The 22,805-nt window shown below is 52.4% G+C and overlaps 1 protein-coding gene across 1 annotated transcript; it reads right to left on the minus strand.

The window, feature by feature from the left end:
- Positions 1-268: 268 nt before the first annotated feature.
- BMF (Bcl2 modifying factor) lies at positions 269-17,703 on the minus strand. Its single transcript, XM_015141924.3, is given in 6 exon segments — positions 269-468; positions 12,933-13,093; positions 14,561-14,857; positions 17,047-17,133; positions 17,136-17,174; positions 17,561-17,703. Coding segments are annotated over 6 exon segments (810 nt in total). The 5' UTR covers positions 17,685-17,703; the 3' UTR covers positions 269-366.
- Between the last annotated feature and the right edge of the window lie 5,102 nt (positions 17,704-22,805).

A 22,805-nucleotide genomic window follows, 5' to 3' on the forward strand; every position in this document is an offset into this window, starting at 1 on the left:
ACTGAGTTCCTCTGGAAAAACCACAGTCCACTTCCCAGAGAACATCACTAACGGATCATCTTCGACAACCGGTAGATTCCTCGGTCGAAGAATCTACTTGTCAGAGGCCTTGGGAATTCTCACCATCACAGACACATCAGCCTCCCCTTCAACAGGGTTTGACAACAGCCCCATTCCAGGTCAGGGGCCTGACAGAGAAAGAAGGTCCCACTTCAGTATGTTGTATGTACACACAGGGAGAAATGTAAAAAAATTAAAACGCAAAATAACAACAAAAAAACAACTTCACAAGACACAGTGTCAGTCCTGCCCGATGTCCTTCCTGACGGTGTTCCTGGTGCCCCATGTGAAGCGGGCAGCCCAGCCTCACCTAGGGCCCGCCCCGTTCCTGTTCTCTTCTCCATTCAAAGCAAGGTTGTGCAGGAAGAGGAGGATCTGCCACCACACGCGATTTCGGTTCTGCTGGTGCTGAAGGGAGAAAAAAAAAGACCAACATAACTCCCAAACACAACCTTAGACGACTCCCTCTCATTTCCAATAAAAGTTCAGATCTCCAAGTCTCACGGCTGGCACTTTAATCCTATCAGTACAGCCCACAGCAGGGAGGGGGGGAGGCGAAAGAGACACTGCCATGTGGAGGAGATAGTAGAGTTCTCCAAAAACAATTGCAGTTTTAACATTAAAAAGAAAAGACTAGGCTCTATATGCACTATGCACAAGAGGATTAAGCTTTTTCCCCTGCTTGCAGGATTTTCCAGAGTTTAGCCAAGTGCTGCTTTTAATCAGATTGGCTCCCGAGCCCCTCAAACCTCAGCTGCATGAACAACGAACTGGCTTCAGAAAGAGAAGAAGTGCCCCCCTCTCTCCCCCGACTCCAAAGTAACATAGAGAACAAGGGGGAAGGGGGGGCCTCCATCTGCAAGTGATTTGACACTGTGAAGGTCAAAGGGTTAATCTTCAATTTAAACCACACTGCTGAGGCAGCAAAAATCTGATTTCATCCAGTGCAAACACGCACACACACAGACTCTCTCTCACACACACACACACACACACACACACTCTTGTGCGCCCGCCCGCTCTCCCTCTCCAGCATCCCCAGCTCGGTGCTGCCCTTTTTATAGATGCTCTTGACAGTAAGCCATAAATAATCCCTCTTGGAGCACTCTCCTACTGACTGGAGCCAATTAAACGTTAAGCAAGAACATACTTGAAAACAAAACAAAAACAAAGAATATATACTATGCTCTGGAGGTTATCCCAGGTCCTACTGTCAGGCTGGGAAGCTAGGGGCAAAGTTCAGGGGTCAGTGGCTCACCAGATTGGGGCTGGTGCCCTGCCCATGCAGGTACCATTTCCCAGGAGAGGCCCGGGCGGGGCGGGGGGGGGAGGAGAAACTGAGGGGTGCTGGAAGAGGCGGTCTTTGTTCTCTCTTTGTCTGCCAGGGCAGGAGGACTGGGCGGGGGCCTCTCCACAGGGTTCTCAGTGGACAGGGGAATAAAAACCTAGTGTGCAGAAAGGAGCCAGCACGGGCTGGACTTGGATTACTTCAGTGGCCCCGTCAGCAAGCAAGTTTACATGAGGTGTCCGGGGGAGCTGGAGCCCTCTCTTAAACTGTCTTCAACCACAGCACCAGCCCCCACCAGGCAACTACTCCGGTCAGATGGGTTGAGGAGAGAAGAAGCCAGTGGCACAGCTGGAAAGGGGACCCAGGTTGCCTGGACTCCCAGAGCTTCCAGGTTCCGTCCAGCCCCGGCCTCCCTGACCTCTCCCAGGGCCACCATGCAGGTTGCCGGCTTCCCCTCCATGCTGCCCTAGGCCACAAAAAGAGAGGCATCCAGGCAGCTGGCCTCGGGCCTGACAACCCAGGTGAACACAGAGTGCCCCGGTCCATGGCAACGGCATTCCTCCTTCCCCCGTGGAAGAGCCTGGAAAACAAGCCAGCAAAATGGAGACACAGCTCCTGCTTGGAGGGGAAGGGAAATCGGGCGTGCCACAGAAGAGGCCTGGCAGACAGCGGGTGGGGAGATGGATGGCTTCCTCGTGTTTTGTAAACAAAGATGAGTAAAAAGAGGAAACACACCCGGCTTAACAAAATCTGGTTAGAGTAAAACAGCGTGAAAATGGACTCAGCTGCAAACCCGAAGCCTCGGGCCTGCGGCAGCTGGGCCAAAGACCCCCCTCTCCTCCCCTCCCCAGCTGCTGCCCGAGACAGGTGCAGAGGTCATGTGGCCGAACAAGAGGAGAATCCAGGAGCAGACGCAGCCCTGGAGAGGCCAGTCTGCTGGAATTCCAGAGCTCCTCAGGTGCTTGTCTGAGAAGACTGGTGGCAAGAACAATCATCACCATCATAGCAACGTGGGGTAGGGCGGCAGCGGGGGATGGGGAGGAGCCAGGCTCTGTTCTGTGTGTTCTGCATCCTTGCTTCTCAAAGGGTGGTCCATGGACTAGCAGCCTCGGCATCATCAGAGAGCGGCCTGGAAACGCAGACCCCGCATCGGAAGATTCCCCAGGTGATTTTGAGGCACATTATCATGCTCATTACGTAGCTACCACACAGCTAGTTTAAGTGGCAGGGACTGGACTGAACCTAGGCCATCTGGCCCTAGAGCAATGTCCCTTCCCATTATCACTGTGCTCAGAGTGCCACTACCTTTCTTTATACAAAGCAGACCCTCTAGCCTCCCCTTCACTAAATCATCTCAAAACAGCTCAATGGCCAAGGAAAGCAGGTGAGAATTCTATGATTTGGGGCTGGGGCGATTCCCATCTCTGTATGTTTCAGTTTCTCCCAAATTCCACTAATGGAGGCCATCTACTGCCCGGGCAACTTGAGATCTCTGAAGATGAGGCACAGACTCCATCATCTGGGAGTGCTGGGGGACTGAGAAGCAGCTGTGGGCCAGAGAGTGCTTTCAGACAGGAAGACTGAGGTCCTGCAGGGGACCCAGGCAGGCCTAGGCACAGGAAGCAGGGTACATGGCCGGCCCTTGGGAAGCATCTAGTTTCCAGGCCTCTGTGTGTGACAGTCCTTAGGGCTCATGAATTGGCAAGGAAGGCTCTATGGTGTATGGATCCCCAGGGACAAAGAATCAGAGGACCTGGCTTTAGGGGTGGATCTCCCATCGACCTGCTCGTGAGTTCCCTCTTGGCTTATAAGGAAAATGCAGGTATTGTACTAGATCAACGGTTTATAAACCCAACTGTGTCACTAAGCCAGCTGAGGTGCTGTTGTAAGTACAGTCTCCAGGCCTCTCCCAGACCCACCGGGTCAGAATTTCATGGAAGGGTCCCAGGAATCTGTGTACTGAACAAGCTCCCTGGGTGACATTTTAGAGATCAGAAATCATTTATTGTGTATTTTAATCATACAAGCAATACATGTTAATTGTGGAAATATTGGAAAATACAAGACATTACAGAGGAGGAAATAAAGTCACTCATGATCCAACAGCCTAGAAGAAAACACTTCACGTGTTGGTGTTCTCTCCAGTGCCTTTCGATCTCTTCCCACCAAAGTAATGTCTTATCCATTGGCCAAGCCAAAGGTCAATCCTGCCCAGGTGGTTCTGTGGCAGCCAGGCCACAGCCTTTTGGAAACCACAGAGGTGCTCTCCAACCCTAAGGAGTTTGTCATCCACAACTACCTTCAGGATTATAACTCAGAGCTCCAACAACTGAATTCTGTCAGCCGGGTGTAGGGCCTGGGAACCACCCATGGGCCCAGGAGCCCTCTCTCGACTATAAGCAGATACCACACAGGCTCCCTTTGGCCTTCTCCTGCCTCAGGGCAGCCCTCACAAGACCCTTTTCCACGAGGAAACCAAGAGAATCAAAGAATGCCCTGATTACAAAATACAACAATAAATAAAATCTTTCCTAAAAGTTTAACAAAAGGGCCTGACTAGATAGGAAAGCAAAAGGGCTTGAAGGGAGGCCAGTGGGAGAGACGGTGAGGAGGAAGGAAGTCGGCCTTCACCGAACAGGACTAAGAACACAAAGACACCAAAACACCAGAGAAGGTGGGTCCTTCCACAGGAGGATATGGAGGAGAAGGGGACAAGGAAGGGGAACCAGGAATGAGTGCACTTGGCCTCTGCCCCTCAGGCACCTGGCACAGCACCCGGTGCACAATCTGAGATCAACGAGGGCAGACCCGCAGAACCAGGCCTGCTCTCCTAGACTCAGCTAGGGCACCCCTCACAGAATGGGGGTTCCCAGAATACACAGTCGGGGTGACCCAAGGGTGGGGGCTGGGATACAGGGGAGCAGAAGCTCACCCTAGAGCCCTCAGACTCACATGATTTAGAAGCCAGGGCCAAGGCATGGAGGGAATGAACAGAGGTCAACGCCCCCAGGGCAGGCGTCCTAACATGGTAGATCACAGTGTTCTCTTCAGTGAAGAGAGCGCAGCCAGGCGTCAGAGCCCCGTGCCCCTTCTTTGGCCCAGTCTCATTTTCTTGCCGGGGTCAGGGGATGAAGGCAGTCAGCTGACAAATGTTTCCATCCCTACTGTGTGCAACACCCTATGCCTGAATGCACAGCTGCTCATCCTGTATAATGGGGAACATGGAAGGCATACAGTAGGCACTCAACAAGGGCACGCTGGACCGACTACAGAGGAGTCAGCCCTGAAAGATAACCCACTTGTCTGAGGCCAGCAACAACTGATGTCTGGCCAGGTCTAAAGATGTACTTTCTGTCATAGTATCAGCCTCTCACCTGGGGAGAGGCCCAACTAGTAAAAGGCCTCCTTTTTTTTTTTTTTTTTTTTTCCCTCTAAAGAGCTGGCTGTGGTGTCTGACAAGGTTGGACTACATAAATCAAACTCTGTTTCATCCCACACAGCCTCTGCCCTAAGCACAAAGCATGTTCCCTACGCTCCCTGGATAAGAATCTCCCTCTGCCTCTCCCCCTTTCAGATCCAATTCACACCCTCTGGGGGCTTTGTGTGTCACCAGTGTTCCAGATGCTCCAGCTAGAGCTAAGTCACCCCAAAGCATCAGAGGAAGAAGCAAAGCAAAGCCGTGTGCAGCTCTAAAAGAACCTAACTCACAAAATGCAAATTTACCAAACAGAGAGCAACTTATAATATCTGAGATATAGAACAGAGCACTTTCCTTTCTTCTCATGTGATCCTCACAATAGGAAGAGCAGGTATTATCAACCCATTCTAGAGCCACGGAAACAATGGCTCAGAAAAGTCATCCCAAGTTAGTTGGGAGGGGTGTTATTTGAGGCTCTGACTTCTGACTCCAAAGCTATGTTCTTTCACTAAAATTTTGCAGTGTGTTTATTCGCATTATGAAAATTGTATTACCTTTTCAAAGCAAATCACCACTGATCTGCTCCCCTAGTATATTTAAAGACATTGTTTCCAGATCATTAACTATTTAGTAAGGATGCTGTAGACCAGAAAAAAATAAACCTTTCAGAGGCAGAGCTAACTGAAGATCAAACAGAAATAAAGCTAAAACTGGTCTGAAATTACAACTTCAGACCATGATCTGAAAGCACACTCCATCTCTTCAAAATGCAGAATTGTCTATACTCAAGGGGAAGGTACACAGTCTACGATGTGAAGTTTTCCTCCCTCTTCCCTTTTCCCTGTCATTCTCTAAACCTACTCAGGCCAGGGCTGAAGGAAAGATCCTTGCAGTTGAGAACAGGAACATTGAGATAAGAGAGACTTTTGGAAAATTCCACTTGAAAGAAGCTAGGAAGATGTTTTCTGTTGAAATCAGCACATTTTAATCAAGCACCCAACTGAGCCACCAAGCACCTAATTGAGCTACCAAGCACCTAACTGAGCTACCAAGCACCCAACTGAGCTACCAAGCACCTAACTGAGCTACCAAGCACCCAACTGAGCTACCAAGCACCGAGCTGAGCTACCAAGCACCCAGCTGAGCTACCAAGCACCCAGCTGAGCCACGAAGCACCTGAGCTACCAAGCACCTAACTGAGCTACCAAGCACCAACTGAGCTACCAAGCACCTAATTGAGCTACCAAGCACCAACTGAGCTACCAAGCACCCAACTGAGCTACCAAGCACCTAACTGAACTACCAAGCACCCAACTGAGCTACCAAGCACCTAACTGAGCTACCAAGCACCCAACTGAGCTAAGAGTTATGTGGATACAAAGATGACTAAAATATAAACTTGGTTCTCAATTGTTTTACAATATAATGGGGAGAAGAACAAGAACACAGAGCTAAGTATCACATGAGGCAGAGTGGGTTGAGGCAGCAAATGCGTGCTCCCTTGTACCGTTGTTTTCTGGAATGTGATTGCTGGGTAGCAGGTATAGGGCGGTTGGACCATGGTTCCAGAATCCATCAAATCTGTATGGCGCCTAGCTCAGCATATTATAGTGTGACTTAAGCATGTTACCTCACTTCTCCGAGCCTCAGTTTCCTACAACACAGGGACAATGGCGTCTAAAAGTACAAGGTTGCTGTGGTGATGACATGAGAAAAATATACACGAAGCACCGGGCCTGGGGGCAGCAATGAGCAGGCTCCTTCTTCCCTGGGGAGCACAAGGAAAACCTGGGACCCACTGGCTTTGCAGAGCACTTCTCTCAACATGCTGTGCAACAGGGCCTGCCTGGGGAGCACCGTCTTCCCGGTGGACTCATGAAGCCCCTTGGAGATCCCTGACGTCTGCTTTGAGACTGGCCACCGCAGCCACAGGCCATGGGGCTCAGGATTCTAGGCTGCCAGGCTAAGCCAAGGATTCTGAAACCCAGAGGGCAACCCTTGGGACCAGTGGGCCCACTGCCTCAGACTGCTTCTGACCCAGAGGCCCGAGGAGCAAGCAATGTGGCAAAATGGAAAAGGAAAAAAAGGCTCCTTGCCAAGAGCTTCTTCAGCCCAGCCAGCAGTGTTAACAGAACGGTGAAGCCACCATGGCCGCGCCCATAGATGCTCTAAGGACAAGAGCAGTCTGAAGCCAGCCAGCTCTCAGTGGAAGATGGCAAGGCTTCCTCTAACACAACTGGCAGACACTGGCTCCAGCCACTGGGGGTTGAGGGGTACGGGTGGGGGACAGAGCTGTGCTGTACCACCCATGTCCCCAGACCCTTGTTTTGCACCTCCACAGCCTGGAGGGAGGAACTACCGAGACCCTTAGTTTCCCTCCAGCTGAGAACAGCTCCATCAAACTACTGGGCAACTTCTGCAGAGCTCAGGAGGGCATGACGGTGTGTGCCCTGGTTAAAGAAGGGAGAGGGAGGGGGTTGGGGGGGACAAGCCTGTTGTGTGTATGATGCTATGCAAAATAACCCCAGGTTCTGACTCTCAACTTGGGGTCTTTTCAGCTGACTGTTCATGTCCTGTCCAGGACCAGGTCAAGGCAAACCAGGCAAGGAGGAAAGCTGGAACCCTCTCCTTCACACACGGACTGATTGTGCTCTGGTCATGGAACAGGACCTCTTGGCTGCCAGATATGGATCAAAAGGCAGACCAGATATTTCTCTTTAACCTTCTTTCTTTGTGTCTCCCTTAGTCCCCTCCTCCCATCACCCACTTTCCAAAAAAAAAAAAAAAAAAAGCCAGTTTCCATCCCATGGCCTGCCTTGGTGGGGAGGGGATGAACTCTCCGGAACTATGAGCCCTTCTCCTGGAAGAGAGAGCAGTCAGGTGCAGAGTGTGTGGGGAACTCAGCCTCCAGTCTGCCACGCTGATGACTCAGAAGCTAAATATAGCGAGCGATATAAACAGAGCCAGCCACAGAGCAAACACAGGGCCCCCAGCCCTGGCGCTGGCTCTCACGCACTCTGGCTCTCCGCAGGCCCTCCCCCAGCCTCATTCTTCCCCTGACACCGTCCTAGGTGGGCCTCCCACTCCTGGGACAGAGGCTGGCTTCCTAGGGACCCTTCTCACTCTATAGCAAACCTCTGGTGCCCCTGCCCGGGGCTGTCCCATCTAGACCCTGAGCAACCTAGTTAGCCAGCTTGAGTTCCAGAAAACCACTAATAACGAGAGAATCCCAGTGTCAGGAAGCAGTCAGGGGCTCCCTGAACAAAGAATCCAGTCTGCTAGGCAGAGAAGCTGCTAGTTAATAAACCATGCAAACACCAACTTGGGTACAACTTCCAAAAGAGCTCTCCAAATTACAAAGTCAGGTACAAACAAAATCCTAAAGTCATCTTTTAACATATTTCTAAAAGTACTCAACTGTCCCTGACTTAACAAGTTATTTGTATCACAACTCCTAAAGGCCTTTCACATCAACTCTGCAAGGTAAGTATTAGAAATCAAGGCTTGGAGAGATTAAATGATTTGCCCACGGACACACAACTTATAAGTGGCAGAGCTGGGATTTGAACACAGATCTGCCTACAAGTCTAGGATCATTTTTGTGACATTACAGCTAAAGATGGTTCCAACCGAGTGGCTGAAAGTTTTCTCAGATTTCATTTGCCAAAAAGTCTAATTACTATTCAGGGAATTTCCAAACCCGGCTTTTCTGAATGGAGCCACTCCTGATCCAAGTGAAAAAGCCATTTCCAACATGAAGAATTCCAACCCTCCTGTAGCTTTACTCATTCGACTGTCTACAGTAACTACTGTTTTTGAGGATTCTTGGCTTCTTAATATTGCCCAGAAATACCCCCACAAATGTCATGATGGGCCACTGGGACAGAAGAGACTCTCCCAAGGGGAGGGGATACCACTTCCTGTCCCTCCTTAGGCTCATGCTGAAGGAGGCCATGGCACAAGGACAGGAAAGCTGGGGTTCAGACCTTCTGACCAGGGCAGCCCAGGGGCTCAGGGAGGAAGCACATCTGTACCACGCTCTTTCGCACAGAAGCTGGACACAGAAGCAACACAGCACCACCCTCAAGATAAGTCATTATCAGCAGACCATCGGGGGTCCCTGCCACAGTGTGTCAGCTTACAGAGGAGCAAACAGGGGAACCTTCACTCCTGCCCCGGCCAAAGGAAGGTGGGATGTGCGGTGAGGTTGGGAAAGGCTTTCACCTCCACTCACTCTGCCTCCAACTCTCTTGCTGCTTTGGAGACACAGAGCTGAGGCGGAGCACCCTGCTGACTCTGACCTTCTGCCTCCAGTGTTTTGCCTGTGGGTCTGGAAGAGCCACCCTGAACTGATAACTTGGGTAACCAGGCTAGTCTTCCACCTAGCAAGGCTCTCGGGAAATGTGCGGAAAGTGCAGATGGCTTGCGTGAAATGACACCGAGGGAAACTTGGAACCTGTTGCATCTGCAGCCAGGCTGATACACTCAATTGGCCATAATTCCATTTTATCGCATCACCACGCCCCCTCCCTCTGCTCCGTACCTCCAAGGGAGAAGATTATTCTGATGCAAAAAAAACCAAATAACTCAGGTCTGTAACCAGGGACTAAAAGGGGGAGTTCACACTCTCCACAGAGCTGTGGACCAGTGGCCACTGTCTGGCCCCAGGACACTATCCCAGATGTAGGGAAAGGTGGTGGTCAGGCCTCCTCAAGCCCCATCTGCCTATTGGGTTGTCTCCCTTGGCTCTCTCAATCCAGCCCGCAATGATGGGGAACGACTGTCATTCCCTGAAGGGAAATCGATAAGGCCAAGGTCCACAAATGATCAGTCTGGACACTAATTCCTCTGGACCAGGCAGGTGGAGGGAAGTTCAGGGGAAGCAGCTCTACTCAGGGAGTCCCCTACCAGGTGGAGTGGGAAATGAATTGTGAACCAACAAGAACAAACATGGGGGGTGATCAGGATCATAAACACAAAGAAGGAAACAGGCATTAAAGAACATCTATTAGGTGTCCCGAACTCTCATAGGTATTTTCTCAATTATCACAGTAAAATTCTGTGGTATTAGCACTAATTCATAGAAGAGGAAATAGGCTCAGTGAAGTCAAGTGACTTCCCGAAAACTAGTAGGTGGCAAAGCTGGTATTCAAACTTGGACTTTGTGACTCTGAAGCCAAAGCCTAGAAACTAAATCCTAAACAACCTCCTTCCCACTGCCTCAGTTTCTCTGCCCGCAAAAGTGAGAGAAGGGAATAGGGAAAGAAGATAAAGGATAAGAATGGAGGAGTAACAACAGTACTTTCTAGATATGAAATCTTAGATTGTAGTTTATATAAGAATCAAGTTTAGAAAATGACTCACTTCTTAAAACCAGCCACTGAAACGTTCCAGGAGTACCAGTGTTCCACCTGTCTGAAGCCCCCTCCCCCAGCCCTAGCCCTTCCTGCAGGATGAGTTCCTGGTGAAGGTCTATAAGCAGGGTCAGTGGGGAGGAGGGGGTTAAAAGCAAGAAGACTCTGGGGAGAACAGCTCAAGGAGAAGACAAAAAGCCTGGCTCTTTGTACTGGAAAATTTGGGAAAATCAGCTCTTTGAGCTAGAAAGGGCTCACTGGCCAGCCTCCTACCCTTGCAATGAATTGTAGCTTTACTCAAGTAAGTAAAGAAATAGGTAGCAAGTAAGAAGTAAGTAAGATGAAGAAGTAGGTAGCTGGCAAGAAGGGTAGGGGTATAAGTAAGTAAGTAAGAAGAGTAGGTAAGTAAGTAAGAAGTAAGAAGTAGGTAGCTGGCAGGAAGGTAGGGGTATGGAAGTAAGAAGTAAGTAGTAAGTAAGAAGAAGTAGGTAGCTGGCAGGAGGGTAGGGCTATAGGAACTTGGGAGCCAGTGTGGAGTAAGAAGAAGTAGGTAGCTGGCAGGAGGGTAGGGGTATAGGGAACTTGGGAGCCAGTGTGGAGTGAAGTGTGAGGCAGAGGAGGCTCTCATGAAGCTCTCCTCCAGTTCTCCTTCTCCCCAGCTTGGATGGCTGTGGCTAAAAGCACGGCACCTTGTCTAAAACTAACCTGTGCCCTCAAAGAGGCAGCTCTGAACTGGGAGAAGTGATGCCGACCAGCAAAAAGCAAGGCAAGGCTGGGCACAGTGGCTCATGCCTGTAGTCCCAGCACTTCGAGAGGCCAAGACAGGTGGATCATCTGAGGTCAGGAGTTCGAGACCAGCCTGGCTGACATGGCGAAATCCCATCTTCACTAAAAGTACAAAAATTAGCTGTGCGTGGTGGTGGGCGCCTATCATCCCAGCTACTCGGGAGGCTGAGGCAGGAGAATCGCTTGAACCAGGGGGGTGGAGGTTGCAGTGAGCCGAGATCATGCCACTTTACTCCAGCCTGGGCGAAAGAGTCAAACTCTGCCTCAAAAAAAAAAAAAAAAAAAAAAAAAAAGCAAGACCAGACCTTCGGAGAAGGGCCTCCTCCTCCTCCTGTTCAGGACCAAGTTAGGAGGGTCCCCAGGACTGTATCCTAGTCCTGTGCCAGGGAGGGCTCCCAGCCTGTTCCCAAGCCTATAGAGGCTCACCAGTGGATGGGGGAATATTCTGGGGAATAACTGGTGAGAGAGATCAGATTTTTGCAAATGAAGCAAGCTGCCTTCCATGGAGCCCTCTAGATGAGTCTAGGAGAGCCACAGCCACTGTGTCCTCCCATCCTCTCCAGTACCAGAACTGGAAGCTGTGAGCTGGGCTCAGCCACAGGCCTGTACAACCAGGGTGGAGTGAATGGGCAGGAAGGAGGCCAAGAAACTGAAAATAAGAATCGGAGCGAGTCCACATATGGACTGAAGGGGAAACTCTAAGCCAAGTTTCCACCAAATAATCAAAGGAGAACTGGAGCGTAAGTCTATTATCTAAGCATAGGGCCACCCTCCCTTCCTGATAACTAAGGGACTGGGAGGACTTACCAGGCCCAGGCCTAGCCCCAAACTGTCCTCAGAACTCCTTGGCAGAGGGCACTAACCATAGCTAACCTGCAATGGCCTGTTCTTAGGAAACCCAAGGTCAATTCCTCTTCCCCTGGCACTGGCAATGGTTTGACACTTAAGTCAACCTACTATTACCAATAGCTCTCCTCCGGCCACCTGCAGCTACCCGTCTCACCTCAGAGTCTGCCCAGTCATGGTCAAGCTATGTATTCCCTTGATTTCCTGACAGTCAGACACACATACGCACATACAGAGCCAGCTGGGCTGGGGACACAGTCCCAGAAGTACAGAATGTGTTCGCTTCCAGGTGGCATGCCTGTGCTTCAGCTGTGGCTGTACCAGCACGGATGCAGCCTCAGGCTCCTCTCCCAGCCTTGGCAGCCATCCAGAAAGCCAGCCTGAAGAGGAAGGGTTAAGTGCCTGGGGCCCAGCCCAGACAGCGGCTGCTGGAGCAGGGAGGGCAGCCTCCAGTCCATGGCACAGAGGGCTCCTCCAGCACGAGCCTGCCAGCCGCCGCCTTTGTTGATGGACTCTGCCACATGCTCGGCTGACACGCGATGCTCCGCCCTGGCGGGGCTGGTGCCAGGCTGCCGGCTGAGCGCCCGGCTGGCCGCCGGTCTGGGGAGCCTCTCCGAGGTACACTCTGGAGTCCCAGACCCTGGTTCCCAGACAGAGACAGTGAGGAGCGGCCTCCCCAGCTGGAAAGTGTCAGGTTTCAACTGGTTCCACCACTTTCCCCCACTCAGGCCCCATCCCTTGGCCTGGTTACCCGTTTCCCACTGTACCTTAGCCAGGCACCCCCCAACTGCCCGGTTTCACTGCAGCACCCTGAAAATCTTCCTGTTAGGTCTGTGAGGGGCAACCCCCGGGCCACAGCCATAAGAAGAGACAGGCTGTCAAGCAGGGCTGCAGAAAGCCATCCCATTCCCAGGGAGGGACTGCAGCCTCTCCCCAGAGGGTTCTTATGGAACATGAGTTGAGAGCGGGCAGTTTACCAATGTGGAGCTCAGAGATGAGGGCAAGACGCTCATCCAGTTGGGCCCATCCTGCCCATGGCAACCACAAGAACCAAAACTCTGGGACCATATCTTTGAGGTCTGGCAGAGACAGAGTTGCTGACAAGAGGAGACAGGCAGGCAGGCCCTGGCCCCCAAGCCCCAGCAGACTCAACCCTCCTCCCCTACACCCCCGTGCCTACTTGCTGCACATGGAGCCGGTGGAACTGGTCTGCAATGCACTGAAGCTTTCGGGCAATCTGTACCTCTGCTCGATGTTGCCACTGCCCTTCGGGGGGCTGCTCCCCGATGGGCAAGACTGCCGGGAAACTGGCAGGGAGAGGAAGCCGGTAGCCAGCATTGCCTGCAAAGATAGAGGACCCACATCTCAGCATTCTCCACAACTGCTCCGGCCTCCCCACGCCTGCCTGACCTGGCCAAGACCGGAGGCTGAGGGTAAATCCTCATATGAGAAAGGATAGGAACCGGCCTGCCTCTATCAGGGCACTCTGCCAGGCTGGGACAGCCTGCTGCCCAAGTGCACAGAAGTTGCAGAACAGAAGTGAGAACAGAGAGAGTGGCCCCAGCCTCCCCTTCGCTTCTCCATTCACCGACAGTGCCATGACAAAGGGCAGGTGGTAATGTGTGCAGGCGAACATGACCCCTTCCGTCCTTATTTGTCAAGCCACCCTTAACCACAGTTGGTTATTCACGTAGTAGCAGGTTGAAGCTCTTCTCTGGAAAAGCACTGGAGGTAGCTCTCCAGTTTCTGGGTTGAGCAAAGTAAGGGGCAGAGAAAGAAAAAATCAAGAAGTGTCTCCACTTTTTTAGTGAAGTAGAGAAATGCTAGTCTCCCGAAGCTCCTGGGCAGCAGCACAAAAACGAGGCAGGGAAAACTCCTGAGACGCACGGAGCTGCCAAGTTCCTCTCTGGAGACAGCCCCAGGCAAGACCTCCAGACCAGCGCTCCACACTCACCGAGTGCACGCGTTAGAGCCACCGCTAGGGGCGCCAGTCCGCCGGCCTCCTCGCTCCTTTCCCTCTTCCCCGCCTGCCCGCCTCATCCAGCTTCTCAGACGCCCGCCAGAACCGCTTTGCCAGAACTGCCCTAAGGGGCAGTTCCCTCTGGGAGCGACTGCAGTGTCTCCTCAATCTGCTCGTCAGACACAGTAAGCCAGCCTCCTAGCCTTTACCCTCCCTCCATAAGCTGCAGTGCTAATAGAAGAAAACAGACCGTCTAACCTGCCCTTTTGCCAGAGGAGGGGATATTTCTCACAAAACAAACTATTTAAGCCCACAAATGAAGGGGTCTTGTCTTAGCCTTGGAAGCATCCCCTCTGCTGGCATTGGGCCCAGGCCGGCCCAACCTCTTTCTCCAGTTTCCCCTTCACACACAGAAAGTCCCAAGTGACAACTGGGGGCCACCTTCTGCCTTTGGGAACCCTCCCTCCCAGAACCAGCTGGGTTTTCCCCCTTCATTGTCAACAGCCGGTCACAGATCCCCCAGCCTTCTCCAGGGCAAGAGGAGCCACTTCATAGTAGGCAAGTCACTGCTAGGACACTAAAGACCTGGCCACTCAAGGGGCACAGGATGTAAAAGGAGATACCATGGACACAAGGATCCCTCCAGGAGGGGACAATTTGCCCTCTGGGGGGCCTGAGGCACAGGTGAGGAGGAATAACAAGCCGAGAGGCAGCAGGTGGAAGTCAAGGAATCAACAGCGCCGCCGATCACTTTGGGGAAGGAAACAGCAAAGGGCAGGTTTGGGGAGGGAAAGCCCCTCTTTTCCCCCAGTATCTGTGGGAGGAGTCTTGAGGCTGAGAGCACTCACCGTAAAAGAGTCGCTGGGGTTCCTCAGTTACCCCACAGGGCAGCATGACACCTTGGCTGGGGGAGGCTGGGCCGAGGGTCTGGGTGGCCTTGTCTTCCTGGCTGGTGGGTCGAAGGCCAGGGCCACAGCAGTGGGTGAGAGGGAAGAGCTGAAGTCGGCTGAGGGGGCAGTCAAGTAGGCTCTGGGCAAACAGATCGGCAGAGAGCGAGCTCCCGGGTTGGGCCCCCGGCTCCCCGTCCTCCGGCTGGAACACATCATCCTCCAGCTCCTCCACACACCGAGATGGCTCCATCTCTCCTGTGAGGGGGCAATGCAGTCATGTGGGCTGCTGCCCCACCAGGGCCACACCTGGAAGGACTCCCCTCCCCTTCTTTCTTCCGTGCTCCCCCTTCTTATTTGAGGTGGCCGGACCACATACTGATGACATACAACCCTGGTAATAAAGCACTGCCAAGGGTGACACTCACTCCCAAAGTGTGGGCTGCCTACATGTTCAGGGGCTCTCCACACCTCTTCCCTGGGCCCGCCTGGAACCACCCTTTTTCCTGATCACGTTTTCTGACCTAGGCCGGGCACAAAGTTTGACTCTGAGGGTTGTGAGCGATAGCAGGAGTAGAATCAGCAGCTATATGCATGCAGGGTACCTGGGAAAATACAAAGAAGACTAGCCTCTGGTAAGTTGCTGTCAAGGGTGCTGTGATGGGCTATACATACAGTGCTCACCACACACACGCACGCGTACACACACACACACACACACAGTCATTGTCCCAAGGAAACTCTTATCTCAGTCTGAGCTGAGCTCCAGGCTCAGCAGCAAAAACAAAAGCCAGCAATCCTAGAGCAGCCAGGTTCCCTCCAAACCTCTAAGCCCCGCCCTGCTGCCCATCTACTCTAATCTCCACCCCTTGCTTGCACAACACAACAAACAGGCTCTGCAGTGTGGTAAGAGTGTGTCCTGGGAGAGGGGATAAAGACCCAAGCTAGTCATTGCAGCTGCCATCTCAGCTCTCTTTGAGCAGAGGTGAGCTGTCTGCCCACCAAAATTGGCCCGGAGGGTAGGTTCAGCCTCTCCCAACTAAGTCTCCTCACTAGTCTCCACGATTTCAAATCCTTGCTTCCACAGCCTCCCGCTCCTGCCAGCTCTGAACCTGAGACTGGTACAACTGGTCTTACAGAAGGAAGTGAAATTCAGCCCTCTCCCTATGACCTCACTCACTGCCTATACTACTCAGGTTATTGATATGAGTTTCTTGGTGATAAAGAAGTTCCTCTTGCTCCACCTGATGGCTCTTGGAAGTCTGAGCTTGGAGCTACTCAGCATCTTAAGCTTCCAACCCAGCTCCCTACACATGCCAGGAGCCCCTTAGGGCCTCTGCAGCAGCAGCCAGAAGCAGCCACCACCTGAACAGCTACGGATAAAGGGATGAATTTCATTCTTGTCAGACTCAACTGGAGATTCCTGGGGGTTCTGTCCCCCAGTCCCTTGCCGTTGAAGAATATGCCAAATGGTCTATGGATTGGGGAAGTAGCTAAAACAATCTCAGTTCAATTCAGAATCCTGCCTTTGCCAAACGTAAGCTCTCTGTGAGGTGCTTGCTTGAGCCCTCCCTTGTCCCATCCCATCCCTGTCCCTGAGCTGTCTATGGTCCTGTCTCTGTCCTCTTCCCTGGAGAGTGAAGAGATGCCTGCTAGGATGGCAAGCAGGCACGTGGTGTTCTTTGGACAGTGTTTCCCAAGTGTGTGTGTGTGTGTGTGTGTGTGTGTGTGTGTGTGTATGGGGAGGGGGGTAGGGGGTGCACTCCAGCTTATTAACAACAGGAAACAAAATTTCCTGATGAAAGGACCAAGTGCTGTCCTGCCAGTCACCTGGCAGGGGCTCCCCTCCAGCTCTCCAGCCTCCTCTTCTCAGGCTGGCAATCCCGACCTAAGAAGGGGCCCTCAAAGCCAATCACAAGCAGGGGTCATTGTCTTGGTTTTTCCTTTGAAGCCTATCACCTTCCCCTCCCCCTCCCAGCAAAGCCCCAAAGTTCAACCCTTGCCTGGACTGGACAGTGGGGGAGGTGCAGCCAGAAGGTGTGGCTCTGCAAGCCCCGGGGACCCCTCTCAGGCTCCACAAACTGTAGGTGGCTTGCTTGTAGGTGGGCGCCTCTGGAGGGGTGCTGGGCAAGGTCAAGGGTAAACTAAGAGAGGGTGAAGAAACCCTTTCCTCCCTTTTCTCCTGAGCTTAAGAGGTGATGTCCAGAGTGGCGGCAGGAGGGCACTGAGAACAGGGCCAGGGAATGCTTTATTCCTAGCACAGGAACTCAAGCCCCGCTGCAGCCATCCCAGCCCCTAAGGGCTGGAAGAGGGATGCTGAACTTAAGACTCCTCCTCCTCTTAGGAAAAGGCAGCAGCCAGACACCCAGAGCCTCGACAGTGACTAGGCGCGCGCGCGCGCGCACACACACACACACACCCACACACACACACACACACACCCAGACCTGGGTGACTCCAGGAGAGAGTCTCAGCCTCCGAGTCGTGATGCCAGGGCTCCGCGCCAGGGTCCAGCGTGACGAGCACTCGGGGGCTTGACGCCCAGACTCGATTGGGAAGGAGGGAAAAAGCCCAGCTGTTAAGGAGAGAAGCTTTCAGACTCCGCAGGGAGGCAGGATGCCCCACAATTCCTGTTCTACCCCAAAGTCAGACCCAGAGGCTGGGCCGTTCTCGGGCGCCCAGGTCTGCTCAGCAGTGCACCTCAGGTTCCCCTGCCTACCTGGACCCAACTCCTTCGAGTCCCAAATGCTACCCCCAAGTTCCCTCTTGGAGCAGCGCACCCAGCTGTGGGTTCTGCACCCCGTTCTCTCACCCCAGGGCCCCAGTTCTTCATGGTCACCCCAGACGCCCGCAGCCCAAACCCTTCCCGGGCCCCCATGCGCAGCGCGACTCCGCTCCCCACTTCCCCAGGGAGCTGCGATCCAACTCCGCCCGGACCCCGGCCGCCACCCGGGCGCTCACCGGGCTGCGGCAGGAGGCGGGAGGCGCAGGCAGGGGCGGCGGCGATAGCGGGCGCGGGCCGGGGCGGGAGGAGGCCACTCCGCACGGTGCGGTATTGTTTCCAAAATACGCCCGCTCGGGGCATCCCGCAAACAGCTGATGAGGCCCCGCCCCCCTGCGCGTCACGCCGAGGACTGGCCAATGGCGAGTGAAGCGCCAAGTCCCGGGCTGGGCAGCTGCCAGGGACGGTCACGAATGTACGAACCTTCCCTTGGAAACATTGCAAGGGACCGAGCAAAATTCCGACCGTCGCCAGAAGCGCAGTTGGAGCGCCGTCGCCAGCGCGGATTCTGTCCCTAATACAGGCTCTGGAAGCGCCAGAGAGTCCCTGAATCCTCTATTAGGTGTCGGAGAGGGGGCGCCAAAGTAACTTTTGTCTTCTTTTTCACGGGAATGGGCAGAATAATTGCTGCGCGTCCAGAAAGGGAGGGGGGAAGGAGGCGGGGAGTTTTTTGATGAGGCTGATGCGTCCAGTGGGTGCAGGGTGCAGGGTGCGGGTCCCTGTGGGATCCCAGCTTCAGGGGAAAGCTCCCTCCCGCCTGCCGAGCAGGTCAGAAGAAAACTGCAGCCCCAAAGCTGAAGGTGTGTTTGAAACAAACACATCCAGAGGAACCCTTAGGTCCTCTTCTTGACTGGGCATAGTGGGCACTGGCAAAATAAGGACCTGGCTGAGAAGAGGAGCGCTCAAGAAGGCAGGGGCTGCTTGAGCGGTTGACACATATCTCGCATATGGCAGCGTTTAGAGATTGTGCTGGTGCTGCCAGGAGAGCAACATGTCCTGCAGACCGTGCAAGGGAATCTGTAGGCTACTTCACAGACATTTACCGAGCACCTACTCTGTGCCAGATACTGGGCTGAGTGCCAGAAACCTGGCGTCTGCCCTCAAGGAGCTTACAGTCTACTAGGAGAGGTAGCCCTGAAAATAGTGAAAAGTCATAGGAATTGTATCCGTTCCAAGGATAATGACTATTGAGGAATGCAGAAAAATTCAGAATACAAAGGCTGGAGAAGGCCTCAGGGAGACAGCTTTTAAATTGAATGGGAAATATTTTTCAATAAGGAAAACCAGATGCACGTGGCTCACGCCTGTAGTCCCAACTGGGAGGCCTAGGCAAGGCGGGTGGTTCACTTGAGCTCAGCAGTTGGAGACCAGCCTGGCCAACAGGGCGAAACCCTGTCTCTACTAAAAATACAAAAATCAGCCAGGCATGGTGGCGCATGCCTGTAATCCCAGCTACTTGGGAGGCTGAGGCAGGAGAATTGCTTGAACCCAGGAGGCGAAGGATGCAGTGGGCCGAGATAGCGCCACCGCACTCCAGCCTGGGCGACAGTGAGACTCCATCTCAAAAAAAAAAAAAAAAAGAATAGCCCAGGCCTAAGGGTAGCCAGCTGAAGTGCTGAGCTGGAGAGCTTGCCTGTGCAGGGAGCAGAGGGAGGCTTGGTGACTGGATCATTGGGTGCACACTGAGATTTAGGAACAGTGGGCATGGGCAGGTGGGTTCAGGTCAGATTACAGAGGTGTCCCTGGAATGCCAGACTGAAGAATCTGTATTTTATAAAGGGGAGGCGGCAAAGATTTTATTGGAGATGAGCGACTTGACCAAGCCTGCGTTTTAGGAAAGATAAAATGATGAGTCCAGAAAGCAGTGAGAGGGAGCCACTCCCGCAACAATCCTGACCCACCAGGGGCGGTAGGGCTCAGCTGTGCTCTGACCACTGAGCTGCTCTCTGAGTTGTAAACTCAGATTTAAGGTCAGTGGAGCTGGGACCTTCAGCCCAATAGAGCCTGAAGTCTCCTTGTACCTTTTCCCCATCCATTCTTTCCTTTGCTCCCTCACAAGGCACCTGAAAGAGAATGAACCAGCCATATTGAGGGCTGTGGTTGCTAGAATAGAAAAATGCTGTCTCCAAAGAACAGAGAAGAGGGAAAAGGGAAAGAGTGGGGAGTCAAGGTTGGCCAGTAGCGCAGTCCCCCAGAAATTGATAGATGTCCAGCAAGAGGCGCTAAGCCAAAAGGAGGTATATTATTTTACCCAGAGGCTTGGCCAAAAGTGCATATCTGAGCTGGTCAGAGGGACCTTACCCTTCTGCTACAAGTAAGGAGATGCGGAAACCAAACCCAGCCTCTGTGAAAGGTACTGGGAGCCCTCCGTGGTTTCCAATGCACCGACTTCCTTCCACTCCTTCCTTCCACCCTTCTCTTCTCATTTGCTTTCCTATCAGGTCAGTGTCTTAGGCTGGCCAGTGGTGCCCCAAGCATTCCTTAGGTTCAAGAGTGGAACTAAAGGACACAGCAGCTCTGAATCTGCCCTCTGGGACAGCACAGGCCCTGAGGGCTGGGGCCATCGTAGCTCTCCTGACCCACCTGAGATGCTAAAGCTCTGTCTGCTTCATCACAGCCCTGCATGGTAAAATTGGGTCCGTAAGGCAAAGAAGCGGAGAGAATGGGTTATTTTTGTTTGTTTTGAGACAGGGTCTTGCTCCGTTTCCCAGGATGCAGTGCGGTGGTGCAATCACAGCTTATTGCAGCCTCAATCTCCCAGGCTCAAGTGATCCTCCCACCTCAGCCTCCCAAGTAGCTGGGACTGCAGGTGTGCACCACCACAGCCAGCAACGTTTTAAAATTTTTATTTTTGTAGAGACAGGGTCTCACTATGTTGCCCGGGCTGGTCTTGAACTCCTGGCCTCCAGCACTCCTCCCACCTCGGCCTCCTAAAGTGCTGTGATTATAGGCATGAGCCACCGCACCCAGCCAAGGATGGGATATTGACATGGGATCTATGTACTCACCAGGCTCATCAGGGTCCTGAGCTTTAGGGTTTATGAACCCCTGAAACTGGTTAAACTGTGTTTGTGGGTATGCACAAACATTTTTGTGAGTGGAGTGGATCCATAGCTTATAACACTTTCATAAAGTGGTCTGTGACCCTATAAAGGTTTCAGAAAATCGTCATTGTGACAGAATGGGGCTGAGGAACAGAAAGGGGTATCTCAGTGAGTCTGGCAGTTTGCAAGATATGGGGAGGGTCACATCACCAGTGATATTTATTTTAGGACCTTTCTCCCAGGTCTTCACAGCCTGCTCCCTCCGGCTGGTTCTGAAAGACACCTGTGGCTTTGCCTCCTGCACTCTCAGTCTCTAAGGTCAAGCAGCAAGGGGCCCAGCCTTCAGAGCTCGAGGGACCAGAGAAGGACTGTCAGGGATAAAGGGGTCAGGGAGGTCAGGAGCCTCACCCCCACCTCTCATCACTGTCAAAGCAGACTCCTCCCTCTATGCCCTTTTCCCCCTTTCAGCACAGCATGGACTCAGTATCAGGACCTGCTGCGCTGCAGATCTGGGCTCTGAGCCCCCTGACCAATAGCAATGCCCTGGGAACAGATGAACCCTGAGCTTTTGACTGGGCTCGGAGCAAACACACAGTGCAGTCACAGCAACCTCTGTTTTGGAGAATTTCCTTTCTCTCATTCTCTTCTCGTCCCTTGCCTCGATTTGTTTTCTCCTCTGCTAACTGGTGCTGGCTCTGGAAGAAGCATCCCCAGAGAAAGGCATCAGCTCGGAGGCTGATAGGGAGGAGGGCCCTCCCTGACAATCGTGGAGGGATACAAAGAGTTAAGGGGAGGCTGCTCTCAACCAGAAAGAAAACCCAGCTCCCGTAGAAAGCGGGCAGGAGCCCTCTCCATTGTCTCACCTGGCTATAGGATTTCTCTCTGAGACAAGAAATGGCTCTAAAACTCCAGTAACTGGATCACTGGAGAGGGCGGTTTTTAAAAAACCAGCTGACAGCTGAATAATAGGAATTACCAGGCAGGCTGCCCTGGGGTTACTGAGGTTTGTAACTCAACCCCCAGGGAGGGGTTAGAATTGGAAACTGATTTATGGGTAAGGTTGGGGTCTTGCTGGGGGAGCACATGGTGCCTGACCCCCTTAACTACTTCCAGAAGAGCTCATATATGTAAGAAAGACCAGGGATCTGCAAGACGTGGGTGTCCTTCCCTTGCTGGACTTGCCCTATCAAAGGGAATTTATCTCTGTTATCCATCTGTTTGCAAAGGATAGTTCCTCTCTTCTGAGTCGCAGAGTGTGTGTGTGTGCGTGTGTGTGCGCGCCAGAACAGACAGATTGGCTTCTACTAACTGGGCAAGTTAAGAAATTTGATTGCCTAGTCAATGAGCTCACTACTTGCCAATCACTGATTCAGAGGGATTCAAATAGAAAAAGCAGGTACTCTGCTAAAGAGAAGGCATCTGGGAATTCAGAGACCGGGATGTAAAGGGAAATACTGAAACCAAGGACTAAAGCTGGCATGCTACAGTCTGGGAAAACTGGGAAGATAAGGTGTGAAGTCCAAGATCCCATGATGTATGACAACAGCGTATGTTCAGTTTCATTTCGGGGGACTACTCAGTAAATATTTGTTGAATGAGGAAATGAACGTACATTCCCACGTTTAAGAAGTACAAGTAGTTCTGTATTAGGAAGTGGGAAGAAAGCTACAGAGGGGCATTCCCGATAAATGTCCTCTCTACATTGGGTTTGCCATTTGGGATGCCTGGTCTTATCTTAGTTTCTTTTTTTTTTCTTTTAAAAAAATCATTTAATAAATAGAGACGGGGGACCCCCTAAGTTGCCCAGGCTAATTTCAAACTCCTGATCTCAAGCAATCCTCCCACCTCAGCCTCCTGAATAGCTGCAATTACAGGCGCAAGCCACTGCACCCTGCTTATCTGACTGAATTTCTTCTCACCAGCGAGACAATCCTCCTAGAAGACGAGGGTGATGCCATCTACTCCTTGATACCCTCCAACCGCTCTGCTCCAGGCTTGGCACATGAGTCACTCACTAAGTCTTTGGAGACAAATTTATGGAAAAACTATGAGCCAGGCCCTCAGGGCAGTATCCTCAGCTCCCCTCTCCTCAACCCACTGTGCAGCCGGTGGAAAAAAAGTTGGCTTTATCCTGCCAAGGAATGAAGAAATCCAACAGAAATACACTTTCTTTCACTCTACTTCTCCCAGGATGGCAGCCTTTTTCCTGGTCAAATGTACATCACTACAACAGTACATACTTCTTTTCAGGATTGGCAGGGAAATCTCAGAAATTTCTAGCTGAAGCCAGATGTATTGCTATCAAGGAAACCTGCCACCCAGAAGAGCTGAGGACCAGTCCCTTCCTGGCTTCAAGTGTCCCAGGTTTTGAACTTGGTGT

The sequence above is a fragment of the Macaca mulatta genome, chromosome 7 (genome assembly GCF_049350105.2).
Source record: "Macaca mulatta isolate MMU2019108-1 chromosome 7, T2T-MMU8v2.0, whole genome shotgun sequence".
NCBI lineage: Eukaryota > Metazoa > Chordata > Mammalia > Primates > Cercopithecidae > Macaca > Macaca mulatta.